Genomic DNA, 18848 nt, shown 5'->3' with positions numbered 1-18848 from the left:
TCAGGTGAATTTCTCTCCTTGAGAAAGGAGAAAGGCCATCTCCTGAAGACCAGATATTTGGGGAAATTCTGCTGTTCCCAGTGTTCTGTCATAAAGAGTTCTGTGAGTTAAACATCTTGCAGCCACAGAACTTTAAAAAAAGAGATCAGAGATTAGACTACACTGAAATCTTACTTAGACACAACTACACATTCCTTTTCTGTGTAGTATTTGCTACTCTTCTTTAAAATGAGGGATTCAGTTCCAAGGCAAGAAAAAAGTTTTTAATAAATTTTTATTTTTATATTCAAGATAAAGCATATACACAATATGGAAATAAATAACTAGAAATGCTTTGGAAACTTTTCCATTTCCCCCTCAAACTCAGTTTTTTTTTAAACCTATGAGTCTTTTTTTTACTTCATTTTAAGAAATATGGCAACTACAATACCAAGAGGAAAAAGAACCACAATTTTGTACAGAAACAAACATACAGCCACCTCTGACCATAGGGTTTAGTTGGAGTTTTAATAGTAACACAAAAAGAGCACAAGAGACAAAAAGACGCTTCAACAGGTTTACTCAAACAGCTCTGCTCGAGAAGAAAAAGGCACAGATTTAAGGGCGTGACAGTGATGATTAAGAATATAGTAAACAGGGGCTCAGCCAGAAAGTGACACCTTATGAACTGCCTGGAAAAATGAACAAAATGAACTCTTCCCAATTCTCTGCCTTCATTAAAATGAATTTTTAAATTAAATTGTATAAACATATGATATAAAGTTGGTACTTAGGAAATATCTTTGTGTATTTCCTCTATGTACAAATCTTTGTATACAACTTCAATGTTCCTTATACATTTCCTATATACCAAAATGCACCGGAGCCTCCCAACTGCACGCCGCAAGCCTCTGTGAAGCTCTCTGGCAGCTGGATGGCCCCAGCAGCTTACTGCCAGAATAGCTGGAAAGAGGAGGGACCAGTTAAATGTAGTCATCTTCAACAGGCTCTCCATTGACGTCACAATAGTGGATAAAAATTGCCACTACTCGCTGAAACACGCCCTTCTTCATCTGACGCATCTCTGAAATTTCCTCTCCTATTGTTTCCATACAGATGTCTGCAGACAGCTGCCCTTTCCTTCGAGGAGCATAGATGGTGCCTTGGAAATTAGAAAGAAAAGGGGAAACAAGATTATCAGAATCATTTGGAAAGCCACTCTGATTTAGCTGGTCCATGAGATATGCCTGTATACTCTCATGCAGTGTAACTGATGTATGTATAGCTCATGGAATGGGTCCCCATCAGTTTGGTTATATACTATGTTTGATGCCAAAAAGAGCACACATGATTAAAGGCCAAAGGTGAAAAATGTACCAGAGAGGTAAGTCATACATATATACATGTAGTTTATGAAATCGATTTCCTCCTAAAACATATATTTTTTAACTTCCTACAAATGGATATTCAAGGGTGCTAACACTTAGAAGAACTATATTCCAGAGTCCCTTCAAGTTCCCCCATCAAGTATCCACACCTAAATCATAAGTTCCCACATGCTACCCAACAAGAAGCAGCTCATAAGTAGCAGAATAATTAGTATAACGGGAACAGTTTTGAAACAATATAGTTGACCAAATTCTTCAATAAGGAGTGACAAGATTATAAACATTTAGGTAATAAAAAAATCTAGGTAGGACAATCTGTCTGAAGGAATCCTTTCCACCAACCTTCATATATCCCTAGTAAGTCAACTGGTTATCTATTGTATACATTTAGAGCTGTTTTTTTTTAGCAAGGGGTGAACCAAACAATAACAAAAAGCAAAAACATTTATATGGGAAGTGATAAAAAGCTGCGCCGCTCGTAACTCAGACAAAATACTAAGTATCTAACACCGTAGGATAACCTCAAACTAGAGAATAAAAATCAAGTCAGGACATAATTACTTTCTTCATCATCCTCAAAATCATATCTGGCAAAGCTGTTGGGTTCTGCTGCCCGTAGTGATCTCAACCAAGGGAAGTCGGAAATCATGGAATACGGCGCTCCATCCACAACACCTAAAAGAAGACAGATCAACAGTGCTACTGGGGTGGAAGTAATGATAGGGCCGAACGCTGTTAGTATTTTGAAAGCAGCATCAGATATAAATTCCAATTCTAGCTCTGCTACTATTTAGTCATGTGATTTTTGGTCATCCTTTGCTTCCATTAAGCCTCAGTTTCCCTTTCTATATATGTGTACATATATATACACACAAAATAAAGAGGCCGACACAGGTTTCCTCAAGTCACTGCAGCTTTCAAACTGTATAGCAAGTTTCCGTTTTCTTTCACTTCCTGTGTTTCAGTACTGCTGATTATTTTAGGGATGGTAAAGACTCATACAGGGAGAGCACTATCTATCTGGGCCCTGCTACCTGCAGACATTCAATATTCCCATTATTTTGACAAATTGTTAGGCTCCTACTCCAACCTTCCCTAAGAAATGTCTCTCCATCTAATTAGTTAACAGTTATTTAGCTTTCCAACCACTTACAAATAAATGCTCACCTTCTAAAGTATAGATTTCTCTACCCCATGGGTACTTGGGATACTTCTTTAAGTCATCTTCACTTCGTGTGGCTTCCGGGAAGAATTCATACTTAATGAGCTCTCTGGAGGCAACAAGAAAAATTAAATAAAAATTATAAAACTGAAAATAATGTTGGGATGTAGGTTAGAAAGGAACTATCAAAATGTGTTATGCCTAGATTCTAATGAAGGTCTCAAACAAAATATTAAAATAACAAATGCATAAAAAGTCAAATTTTCTGATGATGTAAAACATCACAGTTTTAAGATCTTTAATATCTCTTTTCCATGCTGTAAGGCTAAAGGAATGAAACTAAATGTACATGTACGGTCTGTTCTTGTGATTCTTCTCTAAGTTTGAAAATAAAAAGTTACAAATATATATGTACGCATTTTAGTTTTAAGTCCTCATTTCCCTTTTTTTTCACATTACATTTCATGTTTCAGTGCCTGAAAAGCCCAGATGAAATCATTTAAAATAAAAAATAATTAGGATTTGTTGTTTGTGGGCATCCTTGCTCTGGGAACTGAGTTAGAAGGTCGTCAGGGGCTGCAGATAACTTACTGGTTAATGTTTGCTATTGTGTCCATCCAGCTGCGAATGCGCACCTTGTTCCGGACATTGGGAGGGTTACTGAATTCATGGATAATACAGATGTGATAGGGGTAGGGACCACTAAATAGCTTCTGCTCCAACGTTAGTGTGTCCACCTGTGGAAAACACGAGAGAGAGGATTTTGGACCAAGGAAGAGAATGCCTTAGAAATCTATCTCCTAGGGCTTGAACAACCTTTCCTTGGGACCTCAGTTTTTAAACCTCTGGCTGATTTGAAAATCAAAGAGTCACATTCCACCCTGAACGCAGCTTGCCATGCTAGGGATGAGGCTTAGCAAATTCAACTGTTTAGTAAGCTCAGCAATTTACATCTCACTGTTATATAAATGTGAATTAAACCAGAGAATCCGGATTCAGGTAACTGATCCCAGCAATCCACTTCCGAATATATATCCTTTACAGGTTTAAATTTTGACTGCACTATAGAACTGTGAATGTGTAGTACCATATACCCCATTCTAACTGGACTAGTGTCCATTCCTAAAGACAGAACACACTTCCTTGCCCCCTTGTAACCTTTGTTCACATTGCTTTCTTCTCATGGAATGCACTCATCCCTATTTTACTTACGAAATCCCACTTTGTCATCCTAATGACATATATGTCTACCCCCTTCGTGGAAAGGCAAACTTCTCAAGAAGGATGATGTCCTGTGTTATTTTTCAGCCCCAGCAAATTATAAACACTCAACAAGCAATTTGTGTGTTGAAATGATTCTTTTGAGGCCAGGTTCAAACATTGACTGCAAAGGTTCATATTTCCTTTAAACCTTCTTTTGACATCAAGCACAGAGTCTTACACACAATGTTACTCTTTTTTCCCCTAGTTTTATTGAGAAATAATTGACAACACATCACTGTATACCTTTAAGGTATACAGCGTGATGTTGTTGGGTTTTTTTTAACATCTTTATTAATAGAGTATAACTGCTTTACAATGGTGTGTTAGTTTCTGCTTTGTAACAAAGTAAATCAGCTATACATATACATATATCCCCATATCTCCTCCCTCTTGCGTCTCCCTCCCACCCACCCTATCCCACCCTTCTAGGTGGTCACAAAGCACCGAGCTGATCTCCCGGTGCTATGCGGCTGCTTCCCACTAGCTATCTATTTTACATTTGGTAGTGTATGTATGTCCATGCCACTCTCTTACTTTGTCCCAGCTTACCCTTCCCCCTCCCCGTGTCCTCAAGTCCATTCTCTGCGTCTGTGTCTTTATTCCTGACCTGCCCCTAGGTTTTTCAGAACTTTTTTTCTTTTTTGATTCCATATATATGTGTTAGTATACGGTATTTGTTTTTCTCTTTCTGACTGACTTCACTCTGTATGACAGACTCTAGGTCCATCCACCTCACTACAAATAACTCAATTTTGTTTCTTTTTATGGCTGAGTAATATTCCATTGTATATACGTGCCATATCTTCAGCATGATGGTTTGATTTACATATATTGTGAAATGTTTACCACAATAGGTTCAGCTAACAGCCATCATCTCATAGATACTATAAAAAGTTTACTATTATAATAATGATGATAATAGTAACAGCAACTATCATATGATTGCTTAGTACATTCCAGCAACTATTCTAGCACTTAACATGTATTAATTTAACCATCACAGTAACAGCAGGTTTTTATTCTTCTAATTTTAGAGATGAAGAAACTAAGACATAGAAGTTAAGTAATCTGCTACAGGTCAGTGAACCAGAACTGGAACCAGGAAGTCTGAAACCAGACTCTGTGCTCTTTACCACAGGCAACTTCTAATAAGTATAAAACTTGCTGTATAACAACTCCCCTCATCATATAACTTGCTAAAAGCCCACAAAAATCTGTCAGAGAGGCACTGATGAAGAAGATTGGCAAGGTAGTCTAGGCTGGTTAAAAAAACTCTGTAGAATCTAAAGAATCATTACTGTGGGTTCATCAAATGAATAAAAGCCAATTTCAAAAAGGCTGAACACTAAAAAATATCACTGCAATATGTGATCATCAAAAAGAAGCAGAGCTCATTACCTGCTGCATGGGGCGTAGGTATATGATACGGTTTCTCTCAGGAGGCATCCTTAGTATCTGGTCTAGTACCTGATCCATATTCAGTTTCTTGCACTGTGCATAGTCAAATCGGTTTACAATTGGTGCATTTTCTACTTTTAAATGTTTCAGTACCCTGCACCTGGTAGCTACAAAATGAAAACAATGGTAAGCTCTACAAATAATTTATACAAAATAATAGAGCAACGTATAACCTATTTGGAATCCTCTTTGGAGGAGCGGCATACCTTTTATTAGCATAAAATATTGCAGATGTAAACATCTTTAACATAGGTCAAGTACTAGTGCAAAGGACAACTGACAGTCATCAAAATGACTTGAAAATATGATTCTGTCCTGTTCAAAAGAAGGCAGTCACCCTCATGCTAGAAGGGAGATACCTTTTCCTATCTAAGATGTTACTGGCAAGAAATTCAAGTTCCAGAGAATGAGTTGCCTAAATATAGGGATTGTTTAGGAAATACATATGGAAGAGAATGAATGACGGCAACTACTGAACTATACAATTTTAGGGGTAATGGTTCCTGGGATAATTCACGTACGTTATCTTACATTCACCCATAGGAAATGAGCAGTGTTGATTTTAATTCTTACCTCAAGTATAACACGAGAACCTTAAAAAAAAAAAAAAAAAAGACCCAGAAATATTTGGATACTTCGGTCTAAAGATGTACAGTCCAATGTGGTAGCCACTAGCCACCTGTAGCTATTTAAATTTAAATTAACTGAAGTGTAATAAAACTAACAATTTATTTCCTCACACACTAGTCACAGTTCAAATGTTCAACAGTCACAAACAGCCAGTGGTTACCATATCGAACAGTACAGATACGGAACATTTCCATCACTGCAAAAAGTTCTGTTGAAAGTGCTGGTCTGAAACGTGATTAAATATTCTTCCCGTTTAACACACAAAATATTGAGGTTATAGAGAAAAGTAATTGTGATATAACAGACACATTTAACTACAACAGTATACCAACTTCAGAAAATTATCCCCTTCCTTTTTTTTAATCTCACATTTCAATCTGATCCAGTTTTTACCATAGATTTCAACCTGGTCCAACTCAAGAGACAGAATCAGATCAAAGATATTCTAGCCATAAGGCCAACATGCCTGACCTTTTAAACATTTCATAAAAGACATGTTCTGTAACATCCTTGATCCAAATGTCATCATCTTACTGAGCAATCTAGCCCTGTAATTTTGATGTTTGAACACTGACCAAGTCTTACGCCTTTCAGACTCATTTTCTCCTGTGACACGGCAGGAGGAAGAGGAAGCAGTGTTGGGGACGGGAAAAGAGGGAAGAGAGGACTAGATGGCGATAAGGGTTCAGTGGTTCCCTGCTGTAAAACCAGACTTGGCTAAGGTCAGTTCTAATCTCATTTAGTCATCTCATCCACCGTTAACAGACAACCCATCCATCAGTGGGTGTCCAGGGACTGAGCTTCTTATCTAAGATCTTCTGTCCCACAATAAGCTGAGCTAAAAAGTTTGGTTTAAGGAGAAAAGATTGGGCCTGAGGCCATGTGATCCACCACTAATGTTAAAGAAGATATAGAGAGAATCAGCAAAGTCAAGTGCAGAGGTAAAAACCAGTCAGATTCTCAGAGAGCTCAGAATAGAGACAGGAATGAGAAGTTAACCAGCAGAGTCCGAAGGTAGAGTCTCAGACCTCAAAGAGTAGAGTGCTGACACACTGAAAGCTCTTATGCTAGTCTGGGCTCTGCTGTTGGCTATGATCTCTGAGCTTTTGAAAGACCCCCGTTCCGTTTTAGGGGGACACTTCAACATGAGATAAAGTACCACCTTGTAAGGGTAAACACGGGGTTTGGGGTCCCCATGTCTGGAGTCTCCTAGAATTCAAGAGAGAGGTAGTGCTTAAATTTGTTTTATCTCTCCTTTTTGGGATTTTCCTAGTTTATGACAAAATGTTTGTTAAGGATTTCCTTGTTTTGTTTACTACCAGTATTGGAGAAGTGCAAAAAATAGAAAGCCCCTAAATATCTTTTTGCCATACTAATAATACTAATGAACATTTACTAGGCTTTTACTAGAGGTCAGACCCTCTACTGTGTTTATGTGTAGGTACATACATCCACATATACACACATGTGTGCATGTATCAACCACTCCATTTAACCTTCACAAATGCTTTATAAGGTAAGTAAAATTATGTATACTTCACACACTGAAAAAACTGTATGCAGAATATATATAAACTGCACAAGGCAAGGAACAAGTCAGTTCTTCATAATTTTATATGGATAGGTATCAAAAATATAAATTTGAGTAATAATGGAAAAATAAACAGATCATGTATGAGACATATTATGTATCTAAAAATTTAAAAACTCACACAAAATAATACCCTATTATTTGTTCAGAGACAGATATGTCTATAAAAAAAGACATGAAAGATAGACTGAAAGGACATAACATTAAATACCTGACTACAGGTGATGGGGAGCCGATGCGACTGGCAATGAGGGAGAAATGGGACTGAAAAGAAAAGTGGGGCTTGGACTAAGGATAATGTGCCATGAATTGAGGTTATGATTGATGATATCAATCAAATCCAGTGCAGTTAAGCACTTACAGCTCAGTCACTATTCCCCCCTCCTCCCAAAACATACATAAAACATGTCCAACATCACACAGCTAGAAAATAGCAAAGACAGGATTCAAGGTGAGGCCTACTTGACTCCAAAGCCCATATATGCTGTTAACTTAACCTCTGTCAGATCAGGTTGTAATTATCATTTGGAGGAAACTGGAGGAGAGGCTATATATTAAAAGATGAACCAAGGCTCTGCACATGGTCCCTTGTAAATACGATGGAATAATTAGTTGAGAACTACAGAATGAGGACAGAATTAGAAAAATCTAATAATGATTCTTTTGAAAAAGTAATGTTACTGTAGTATTTATGAGACTTTAATGCTTTAAACTCAATCATGATGCTCTTGTATGACATGGGCCTAAATACATACCATGGATAAACATCATCTTGGGACAGTCTTTCAGCACTAGATCTGTGATTCCACAGTTGGTCATAGTGACTCCAACAAGATTTTTGGATTTTAATACAAGGACCTACAAGAAGAAAAATTTAAAAGATGTATCTTCCTGTACTTTCTTTCTTTCTTTTTTTTTTTTTCAAAGCTTAAGTGTTTTCACTGGCACAAGTGAGAAGCAACTACTACCAGTCTCTTCTCTTTAGGGCAAAGAAACTATGTAAAGATGGGAACTTTAGTTCCTTTACATTATTCAGGAACTTGGCTGGACCGAAAGGTAAGCAAGGATTTTCTCCTTCACCTGCACATGGTCATCCTCAATCACAGGATCACTGGTACTGGTGGACTTATCTGCTGTCCGCTTCCGCTTCATGGCATGACGTGGCTTTGTTTTGGCAACCTCTAAAAAAGGCGAGAGGAAAATCCAAATTTTAGCCTTGCTGTCTTTCCTTCAAAGAGAGCACATTCAACTGCATATGTATAAACTCCACCAAGGAAACTCTCCATTCTACTACTTGGTTCCCAAAGGAATACAGTCAGACTGCCATTTCCAATTGCCTCTTCCAAAACAAGATCACCTTCCGCTGTCTCAAACATATCAACATCAAACATAACACTGCGCTCTTCACACCTGGCCCATTCCAACAGTCTAATCAACCTTCTCGTCTCTAGGCACTCAACCCATCCTAAATACTACTGGTAGATTAAACTCACCACTTTCCTGCTAAACAACTTTAAAGCATTGACTACTACTGCTTAGTGAATACATTTCAATGCCTGACATTTGGAGCTATGCTTTAGCCCCAAATGTTCTCAATTTTATTCCATACCATATCCTAGTCATCTCCCATTGCCAATGCCTCTGAAGCCATTAATTGTTTTAGCTTTTTCTGCCCAGAATACCTTTCTTGACTTCACTTTTTGAAATACTACCCATCCCTGAAAGGTCCAGCTTAAATGCCACCTATTCTAATAAGTCACTTGTATCCCCAAACATCATATATGGTTCTGTAATTCCCTGTATATCTGTTTTATTTCTCCATTTAAACTAAAAGCTCCCTGAAGACAACATCATTGTCATTTCATCTTCGTATCAATGTCAGCCACTAACAATGAGCTAAAATGAACATTTATTCAATGAACTGGCACTCAACATTCACTGAATGAATGAATGCATCATAGATACGTCAATGTAATAACAATAACAGCAAATATTTACTGAGTGCTTACTGTGTATCAGGCACTTTTCTGAGGGTTCTACTTGTATTAACTAATTTAATCCTTTTAACAGCCCTCTGAGATAGATTATTCTCTTTATTTTACAAATAAGTAAACTGAGACATGGGAAGGGAGAACAGTTTGCCAATGTATTTATCAGTATGCTAGAAAACCTGCAATCATTTACCTGCCAAACTCTGCCTAGTATGGCCCTAATTTATCTACTAGTACTGTTCTAAAACGTTATAGTTTAATTATAAAAACAAATATTATGTTGATATTATTTAAATACAAATTCTAAATTCATCTCAAAAACTTAACAAGCACATACATATTCCAAGACAAGACACTAAAAGTCACTGTCTTCATTTTGAGAGTCACTCTGTAGCAGAGCATATATCGAATGAAAAAAGGTTGACCTTTATGAATTAAATCCCACCATACTGCACACTGCTACTACTACTAGATTACAGGGTTACCACTTGGTTAACTCTCTCACTTCAAACATGAAAGATTACAAAGAAAGATAGGGAAACGAGGTACAAATACTACAAATTCCCAAAGGCTTGGAGTTAGACAGGGACTCTAGAGATCTAGTTCAAGTGTTTGTTTGTTTTTTTCTTTTTTTCAATACACCAGAACCCTTTCCTCCACCATTCGAAATCTTTGTGAAATCTTATTATGCAAAACAATTGAAAGCAGCTAATTTGGCTGAAGCCTAAAAGGGAGCCCAACAGTTTTATCCATCAAACTTTCTCCAAGGACCCTGAACCCAAGCAAAACACTGGGTTTCTGGAAGAGAAAACTACTGATCTAGGTGACCCACTGGAGGCCACCTTCCACAGTATTCCTGAAGGAGCTTCATGAACAATCTATTTTCACTGACAAGGAATCTTCTAACAGCAGCCACCATTTCATACAACAGCCAAAATTCATACTCCTGTTACAACCAATAATAGGTCCTGATTCCCTCTCCCAGTACCACAAAATGAAGTACAAACAAAAACAGGTCTGTTTCCATCCCTTCATCACAGTGTTCAAATAAGAATCCTCTATTAGCGTTCTCCTTCTATGCTCCAGTTTTCAGCCTCTCACCTTCATGGGTTGCTTCCTTCCCCCACTCCTTAACTGATCAGAATGTGGGGTTCAAAGCTAAATTTCCTGCTCTCCTGATACCCAAACTGGCAGTTTGTTTCCTAAGAAAAGTTTATAAGACTAAGTCACACTTTATATGTAGATAATCTTGAAATACAAATGCTTCCCAATGTAAAAAGAAAACAGAGTTCATTGTGTTTGTTATTTCCTTATGTCTCCCTCTGTTTATTAGGGACAGTAAATCTTTGTTTAGGGACAATCCTTAATGATTTCATACATCCACCAGCATCAACATACCTCATATGATGGCTCCTACCACTTATTAAGTTCACAATTATTCACTGAGCCCCATACCATGTAAGACATTGTGCTAGAAGCTGGGAATATAATGGTGAACAAGCAGACACTGTCCCTGACCTCATGGAGCTCATAGTCTACTGGAAAAATAGACATTAAAACAAGGAATTACAACACACGGTGTAGTTGACATTAGCAAAGATGCTACAGAAACACAGAAAAGCAGACCAATCCAGTCATGGGGTGTCAAGGAAAGAGGTCAGTATTCATGAGAACCATATCATATTCATCTTAAGTGCTATTCTTTGACAATCCAATTAGTTATTTTTGTGACATTTATTTTATAAAGTATTATACAATGAGGGTAAAAAGAACAACTTAGAGGCATTTATTCCCAAAACAGAAAATCACAAGACAAATAACTACTTCTAACACGGTTTTAACACTATGTAAGGCCGTATATCAAAAACCAAATTAAAAACTCAAATATTTTCTTTGAAGGGATTAAAAAAAAATCCGTAACAATCAAGTTCGTTCCTTTATTAGTTTGGATTTACCTCCTTAAAACTTTTAAAGCACAATGGCCAACAGATATCAAAAACATGCTAGATTAAAAATAACAAGTTGAAAGCCACCCAAATAACTTGTTCTTCTTTCCAAAAGAGACCTGGATAATTTAAAAATCAGCAGTTTGACATTTCTCCAGAAAAACTGTTATTGAAAGTAAATGGACATTTGTATTGTGTTTAAAAATATTGGCAAGTAATTTACCTACCATATACACATTAGCTACATACATTAGAAGTCTTCTCAAACTGGGAAAAAAAATCATTAAGACAACAGATATAATTAACCTTAAAAACTAAAAAGCACTACATAAATGAATTTTTTAAAAAAATTCTAGAAAATTATTTAACCTAAGAAAAGGTTCTGGTCATGAAACAAGTCAGAAGAAAATGACAAAGGGAACAGCAGAACATAAGGCAAAGAAGACATTAACCCCCCTCCCCCCAATGTGGTTAATGTGAAGGACCCACGTTAAAAACAAACAAAACAAAACCCACCAAAACAGTAACAACTATAAAACTTTACCAAGACACATAAGACAAAATAGTCCCTAAATAGGAAGACTCAATGCTGTAAAAATGACACTTATCTTTTCAGTCAGTCAATGTAAAGGAACTGCAAACAAAACACAAGATTTGTTTCTGAAACTTGACAAAATTATTATAAAATAAAACTATAAAAATAAATGATAAATGCATGTCTAACCAAGAAAATTTTGCGAAAGAGTAATGAAAGAAGACAGAACACTGGAACAGGACAGCATGCCCAGAGATAAACCACAGTATGGTCAAAGTACATGATAAAAGAGCATTTCAAAATGACATACGGATGGATGTCAATAAATAGTATTGAGACAACTTGGTGACAATTTGTAATAAAAAATAAAATTAGTTCCCACAGATTAAGATAAAGAACTAAACTAAGATAAATAAATGAATAAAAGAATGAGAAGATGTGAACAATTATCTGAGCCAGGTGTAGGGAAGGCTTTCCACAGCATAAAAATAATGAAATCACAAAAGTAAACATGTAGATCTGACTTAACAAATATGAAAAACCACGCAACAAAGGGTGTCATAATGAGGTGTTTCTGTTTAATGGATACAGACTTTAAGTGTGGGAAGATGAAAAAGTTGAGACAGATAGTGGTGATGGTCCCACAACAATGCGAATGTACCTAATGCCAATGAACTATATACTTCAAAACGGTTAAAGTGGTAAATCCTATGTTACGTATAAAGAAAGAGATAAACCATTTAAAATTCAAGCTGGGAAAAGTATTTTCATCATGGCAGAACTGATGTTTGCAAAGCATAATAAAATCTGCAAATAAAACTCATATACTTTAATAGGAGCTTAGGCTACTATGATAATTAGCACATAATTAATTAATATCTCCTATTTATCTTATGAAAGCTTGTTTCTGTTAGTGTAGCTCCACATGGTTCAATCAGCTCTGTTTATTGCAAAAGCAGATAAAGAGGAACTCTATGTACTGGGTGCTGATGCCTCAGCATACACCTAAATGCTATTAATGAAATTATACATATATGTGTGTCTTGAGGATATCTTCACCAAAATGATTCTCAGCTAAACTACTTACTTACCTGCTTTTCTCCTGGCAAGCCTAACTGGCAGCAAAACTAGCCTTTGGGAAAAATTACTCAACGCTACAGAGGCAGGTGGAGGGGGGGCACCCGCACGCCGGGCTCCCCCTGGTCCAAGCGACTTCCAGTCCTTACCTTTCAGCTAAGGTTTTAAAACTGCACTAGGAGTTAAGCCTCTGCAGTGTGGGACGGGAGCAGAGTTTACATACTGGGAGTGAGACGTGGGACTGGCACTGTATATAAGGTCAGTACACACACACAGTCGCACTCTTCTCAGAAGCTTAACTCTCTGTGCCTCTCCTGGCTGGTATTTTACAAGCTGTTTTACATGCCACCCCCGCTCCCCACCCCCACCCCGTCACTGAAAGTGAGCTCAAAATCTGTATGAGCGCAGAACCCCAATGTAGAAATCAATTTGCCCAACTGGCTTTATGTAAGAAAACTTATGGAAGGAGCAAATGCCCTTCTCAAGTCCTAACCTGCAGTAGCTAATCCTGGCAGCGTTGTCATACCTGACTCAGATACCAGCGGTACATGGGAGAGTCTGCTCCTGGCCCTTGTTAGGGGCCTCCGAGGGTAGTCTTCATTAGACTGCACGTCACAGCTCTCAGGCTGGGAGCTCCCCCTCCTGTCCTCACCTGTAGCCCCAGAGCCACTCCCATTAGTCCTCTCATCATGTGCTGGGCCTGAAGACCCCCCTGGTGGCAGAGTCCTAAAGGAAAAGGCGGATCTCGTACCATCCGGGCCATTCACAACACAGGCTCGGCTGGTTGAAGGACGTTCCTCATCAGAACACCTGCTAGTTCTCCTTTGGGATTCCTGGGGCCTGTGACAGCAGCATCTGGGGCAGACAGAACTCTCTGCATCTCCCTCCTCCATGGCCTCAGAGTCCTCTGACCCACCGGGGGAGCAGACACACTGCCTGGACACATCCACTTCTGTAGGGCTAGGCTCGGAAGAGCCGCTGCTGTTCACCGTCCTTACAAAGTCGGGGCTTTGAGAAGCAGTGCTGTGCGAGCTGGAGTTCCCCACTGTGCTGGCGGTGGTGCTGCTGCAGCTGGGATAAACATCCTTGTTTTTTTTCTTTTCAGGAATATCCCTAGCTGCTTTCATATCGGCTTTGATCTGCTCACTGGTGACCTGACAGCCTTTCTCACAGCTGCTTTCCTCGAGGGGAAACTGCTTCGACTGGCCCATCTGATGGGAGTTGTACCTCTTTCGAAGTGGAGTCTTGCCTTTTCCACTTACTGCTTACAGAAAAAGAAGAATGGCCCGAGGAAAAGAAAAGATTTCAGTACAAATTCTGGACAAAAGGCAAGAGTAAATCTGGAACAGGAAACAATGTAAACTAATTTTCCTAAAGTATAAATGGTGACCACATCACTCAGCTGCTCACAAGTTCTCTATGGCTTCCTAGTGCCTACCTGGTTAATACTCCTTAGCTCAGCCTTCAAGGCTTACTGTGACCTAACTGAAAACTAACTTTCCATTCTTGTCTTCCCTATAAACGTTCTACACCCCAGTCCAAACTTTTCTTTGAATATACCCCTGCCTTATTACCTTGGAGCCTTTACTCTCATCAATCCTTCTGCTTTGGACCTCTGTCCAATCTCTTTTGCACCCCACCCCAAAGCAAGTGCAGTATATGCCCTGTAACATTGTTATCTATGTTTCTGACCTGACTCTTCAGCCAGACTACAGAGAGAGAGAGACAGAGAGACAGTGAGAGAGAGGGACACAGAGAGAGAGAGAGAAAGAGAGAGAGAGATCAAGACTTATTCATCTCACCCCTCACAGCACCTAACACAGTACCTGGGGCACAGTAAGCCTCAATGAATATACAAAGGAATACTTAAATAATGTTTTGTCTGGCTGACAGAAGATCTGGTTTCTAAATTCAGAAACTAAACTTTCTAGGAAACATCAGGTTAGTCAGCTGGTCACATTACTTTTCCTAAATTTCAGTGTCCATTAAAGCTCTTTCAATCACAGTGTAAAGATATCTGAATTTCTTAAAAGGAATAAAATGAGAATTGAGTAATCAGTCAGTGGTTAGTAAGTTATTCCAAGTCTAAAGAACTGAGCTTACCATACACTGAAGTGTGTATATATTTCAGGTTCAGTGTTACGTGTATACAAATGTATACTAAACATTCAGATACATTAATGAGTAGGGTACCCAAGGAAAAATAAGTAGACAATTTTAAAAAACCTCATCCTTTGCAGAAAGTGGTAAGCATATGGTTCTGGGAAACAGAAGGGAAGACAAGGAAAGAAGTATAAACCTAAAAGTTAAGAGAATTACAGTTTCTTGGTGAGGCAAATGGCAGAAGGTTGTTGACTGGATTTAAAGGGAGACAAGGGATTGTAAGAACATACTTTAGGACTTCCTCAAGCACCAAACTAGCCACCAACATTCGCTAAACACAACTGGACAGATTACCAACTGGGGAATGGTTGTTTTTCACTGCTCTGGATGACTCAGTTGTCATCTTTTATGTGACGCAGAGGCCCCTTGCTAATCCCTGATACTCTGATGCCACAACTTCCTAAAGCCTCCACTGTGGGACTGACAATCCTCACATCTTCTCTTCCCTGAGCCCCAATTCCACAATATTCTTATTGTGCTGCACCTGCCCTTGATAGCACCACCCAGATTTTCCTCTCTTGCTTGGGCTGCTGCCTTTCTTGCCTCCTGTCACATTTTGTAAGGATATGTTAACTGCACCACAAGCTGTGGCAGGGACACCATTATATAAAGGCCAGTGTGTCTGTTCTCATGGTGACTCTCACTAACAGGTCAGAGTAAGACACAGTCTCTCACCTGATAATTCCCTGGACTGTACAGACTCTCCGGTTTTTTCTTCACGCTCAGAGAAACGCCGGGCACCATTCTTAGGAATCCAGACTTCTTGGAGTTCTAGACTGTCTTCCTCATCGTCACTCTCTGAGTCATGGACAGTAATTGGGGTTGGTTTTACTACACGCTGAAGACCGCTGGGTCCTAAAAGAAAGAGCACAGGCGTAACAGTCACTTTTTGCCCAACAAAGGGTCTCACTCAAAGTACTGTTTCCAGGGATCTGGGCTCACAGAGATGCTTTGGCTCTATGCAGCCTCCCTGATCACTCATTTTAATGAGCATATACTTGGATAAGACACTGTGAAAACACTTTAATTCTAAAGTAAACATTAAGTATGATTAATATACCACCCAACATTGTATATCTCTAAAGGAAAATTAAAGTAGAAGAGCATATGGCATCTCTCTTCAGGATCTTCACTGTTTGAAACAGTCACATAATCATCCTAAAAATAATCAAAATAAGAGTCATAATAAAAAATTAAAAAAAAATAGAGTCATAATAATCATTTAAAAAATAGGCTAGATATTTTCCTAATTTTGCAAATGTATGAATGAAAGCAAAGCAAATGAAGATGAGCCTCTGACACCTATGGGACTGGTGAGAACTCTGCATTCTTTAATTAAGTATAGGTCTAATGCATTGGATGTCACAGACATGTTCTTGAAAGGCTAGATGCATGTTACAGTTTGCTTATTTGATTATATTTATGTCAAAAATGTTTTATCTTCTTGGCATTACACATTGTAAACCTTCAGCTCTTACAACCCACTTTTGACTGATATCTGCTCCATCAATAAAATGTAAGCTCCAAGGAACCTTCCCTGTCTTTTCCCTGTCACGCTGTACAATGCCTAGCACAGAGCAGGCACTCAATAAATATTTGTTGAATAAGTGACTGCATCTGTAAGACACTTAAAACAAGAGTAGTTAAAGAATATGTTCAATTCAAAGACAAGGTAGCATCTGAACAGACCAGGAGTGAGAAAACTTGAGTTCTCATCTCAATTCTGTCCTTTGATCAGTAGCTGAGTGGTCTTGAGTAAATCATTCAAACTTTTGAAAGAATATTAGTTTCCCCATCTGCAAAGATGAAAGGTTATATTAGGTAATCTTTATGTACTAGCCTGCCATAAGTGACCCAGTGCCAAACTGAGACTAGATCTTGGTCTGTTTATTAAATCAACCTCTCCACTGCTCCTTCCTCCCACCAAAATGAAGGGAGAGGACAAGCAGAATATTTAATCAGGGTGTTTATTTTCCTAGCTATAATTTGAGTGCTTGCTTTCTCCACACACACACACAAATACACACACGCACACACACGCACAAATATGCACGTGTGTACACCAATATAGAAAGAGGAGTTGCTGCCGCAGTTACAAAAAATCAAAACCAAACTTTAATAAGACATGTATACACATGCGCAGCAAGAACATCAAAATGTAATACAGGCCTCGTCAAAAATAAGCAGCATGTAACATCATTAGCTGAAGTGCTGAAAAAAATAATCGTTCTCAGTGTTTTACTTTCTTCATTAGAGTCGGGCCTAGTTTTCAGAACCATGAACGTGGGAAGTCACACACTTACCTGCTTGTTCCTCATCGACGTCCACGGGAATAACTGCCTGACTGTGAGCTGGAGCCTCACGCTCACCCTCAGCCGTCACCTCTCCATCTTCTGGAACCATGTCTTCCATCTCGTTCAGTGCTTAAACAAAAATCATCACAGTCAAAATAAAACCAGGAGATGTCTAAAACAACCACAATGGCAGGCAAAACTGTGGCACCCTTGAGAAATGAACAGCCTCATGATCATTAGGCCCATACAGAAAGAACATCACGTAATTGTGCTTCATTATATCGACATCAATAAGGAGTGTCCAATTCTATAGGAGGGGAGATCACAGATGGGAAAGGATCACTTGGTAGAGAAAGTCCATCATTTTAAGATGAAAGCAGGGAGAAAGGCACCGCTGAAAGAAGAAAGCACCTGTTCATTCCTGAAGATGTTACCAGGGATGGCTTATGAGGCAACTGTTTGTCTCCCTCTAAGCTATTTGCCTAATGGCAGTGAGAGCCAGCTACTGGAAGACCTTACGATCATCTTGTAAGCAATTAGTCTTACAGTATCTGCCAGTTGAATCAGGATGCATTCATTGAGCAGGCAAGCTCAAATTGTGTATTTCTTTTCCTGCTCTCTAGAGATTGCATCATTTTTGGCTAATGTGTAGCAAGGATTATTAAACACAGTAAGTATATATTTAACATTTTAATATCACCCAAATGTTTTATTTGCATCTAAGTCTTCACTAGAGTTATTAGTGCCTATCAGTGAATGGGAACGTTTATATTTTTTCCAGATGATAAGCACAGTGAACAGTATCAGACTGATAAGCTTCAATCACTTTACTACATCTTCTTAAGATACAACGGTCACTTTTCTACGAGGATCCTAAATAAAATAATTCCTGGCTTTGCCAGCTTTGTACAAGATTAAATCCAAATCCCTCAAGTCAGTATTCAACCCAGTACCCTCTTACTACGTACACCTAAGCTTGGGTTCCTGGTCCCAGTTTCAGTCAGGACAATACCAATACTGTCCTTTACATTTATAGCTCGGCCAGGACCCAGAGGGCGGCAGACTGTGTTTACCCTGTGCACCACTCAACGCCTTCGGGTGCTCAACACTACTGCTGTGAAATCAACCAACCATCTGAATGAAATGAATAAACCAACACAGAAGAAAACAAGATCCTGTTCCAGAAAGAACTAAAGAATCCACAGAATTTGTAAGTAGACAGGACAAATTCATACAGTCAACAAAGAAACAAGATAAAAATATGAGTAAGCCAGAAAGATACCACTCAGATAAATGCCACTGGAATATACAGCAGAGAAGTCTGAGATTTCAGGGGGACAGTGGGGTTTGCTTTGGTCTTAAATATACACA

General features: G+C 38.6%; 1 protein-coding gene across 9 annotated transcripts in view; it reads right to left on the bottom strand.

Annotated features, from left to right (window-relative positions):
• Window positions 1–256: 256 nt before the first annotated feature.
• Window positions 257–18848, bottom strand: part of FBXO38 (F-box protein 38) — a 53383-nt gene continuing 34791 nt past the window's right edge. For 3 of the 9 annotated variants that reach the window (XM_029217620.1, XM_029217621.1, XM_029217625.1), the window contains 10 exons: window positions 17487–17606; window positions 15859–16038; window positions 13514–14284; window positions 8552–8652; window positions 8227–8329; window positions 5191–5357; window positions 3121–3266; window positions 2535–2638; window positions 1929–2042; window positions 301–1141 (listed from right to left, as the gene is read on the bottom strand). In XM_029217620.1, the coding sequence (XP_029073453.1) occupies window positions 963–1141; window positions 1929–2042; window positions 2535–2638; window positions 3121–3266; window positions 5191–5357; window positions 8227–8329; window positions 8552–8652; window positions 13514–14284; window positions 15859–16038; window positions 17487–17606 (1985 nt within the window). In that variant the 3' untranslated portion in view covers window positions 301–962. Of the gene's footprint in view, window positions 1142–1928; window positions 2043–2534; window positions 2639–3120; window positions 3267–5190; window positions 5358–8226; window positions 8330–8551; window positions 8653–13513; window positions 14285–15858; window positions 16039–17486; window positions 17607–18848 lie in introns of all 9 variants that reach the window. The other 6 variants (XM_029217624.1, XM_029217627.1, XM_029217623.1 and 3 more) reach the window with 6 other exon arrangements.

The sequence above is a fragment of the Monodon monoceros genome, unplaced genomic scaffold (genome assembly GCF_005190385.1).
Source record: "Monodon monoceros isolate NGI ecotype Baffin Bay Population unplaced genomic scaffold, NGI_Narwhal_1 Super_Scaffold_12, whole genome shotgun sequence".
Taxonomy (NCBI): domain Eukaryota; kingdom Metazoa; phylum Chordata; class Mammalia; order Artiodactyla; family Monodontidae; genus Monodon; species Monodon monoceros.
Note: the sequence above shows the minus strand (reverse complement) of the source record. Positions and strands in the feature narration are given on the sequence as shown.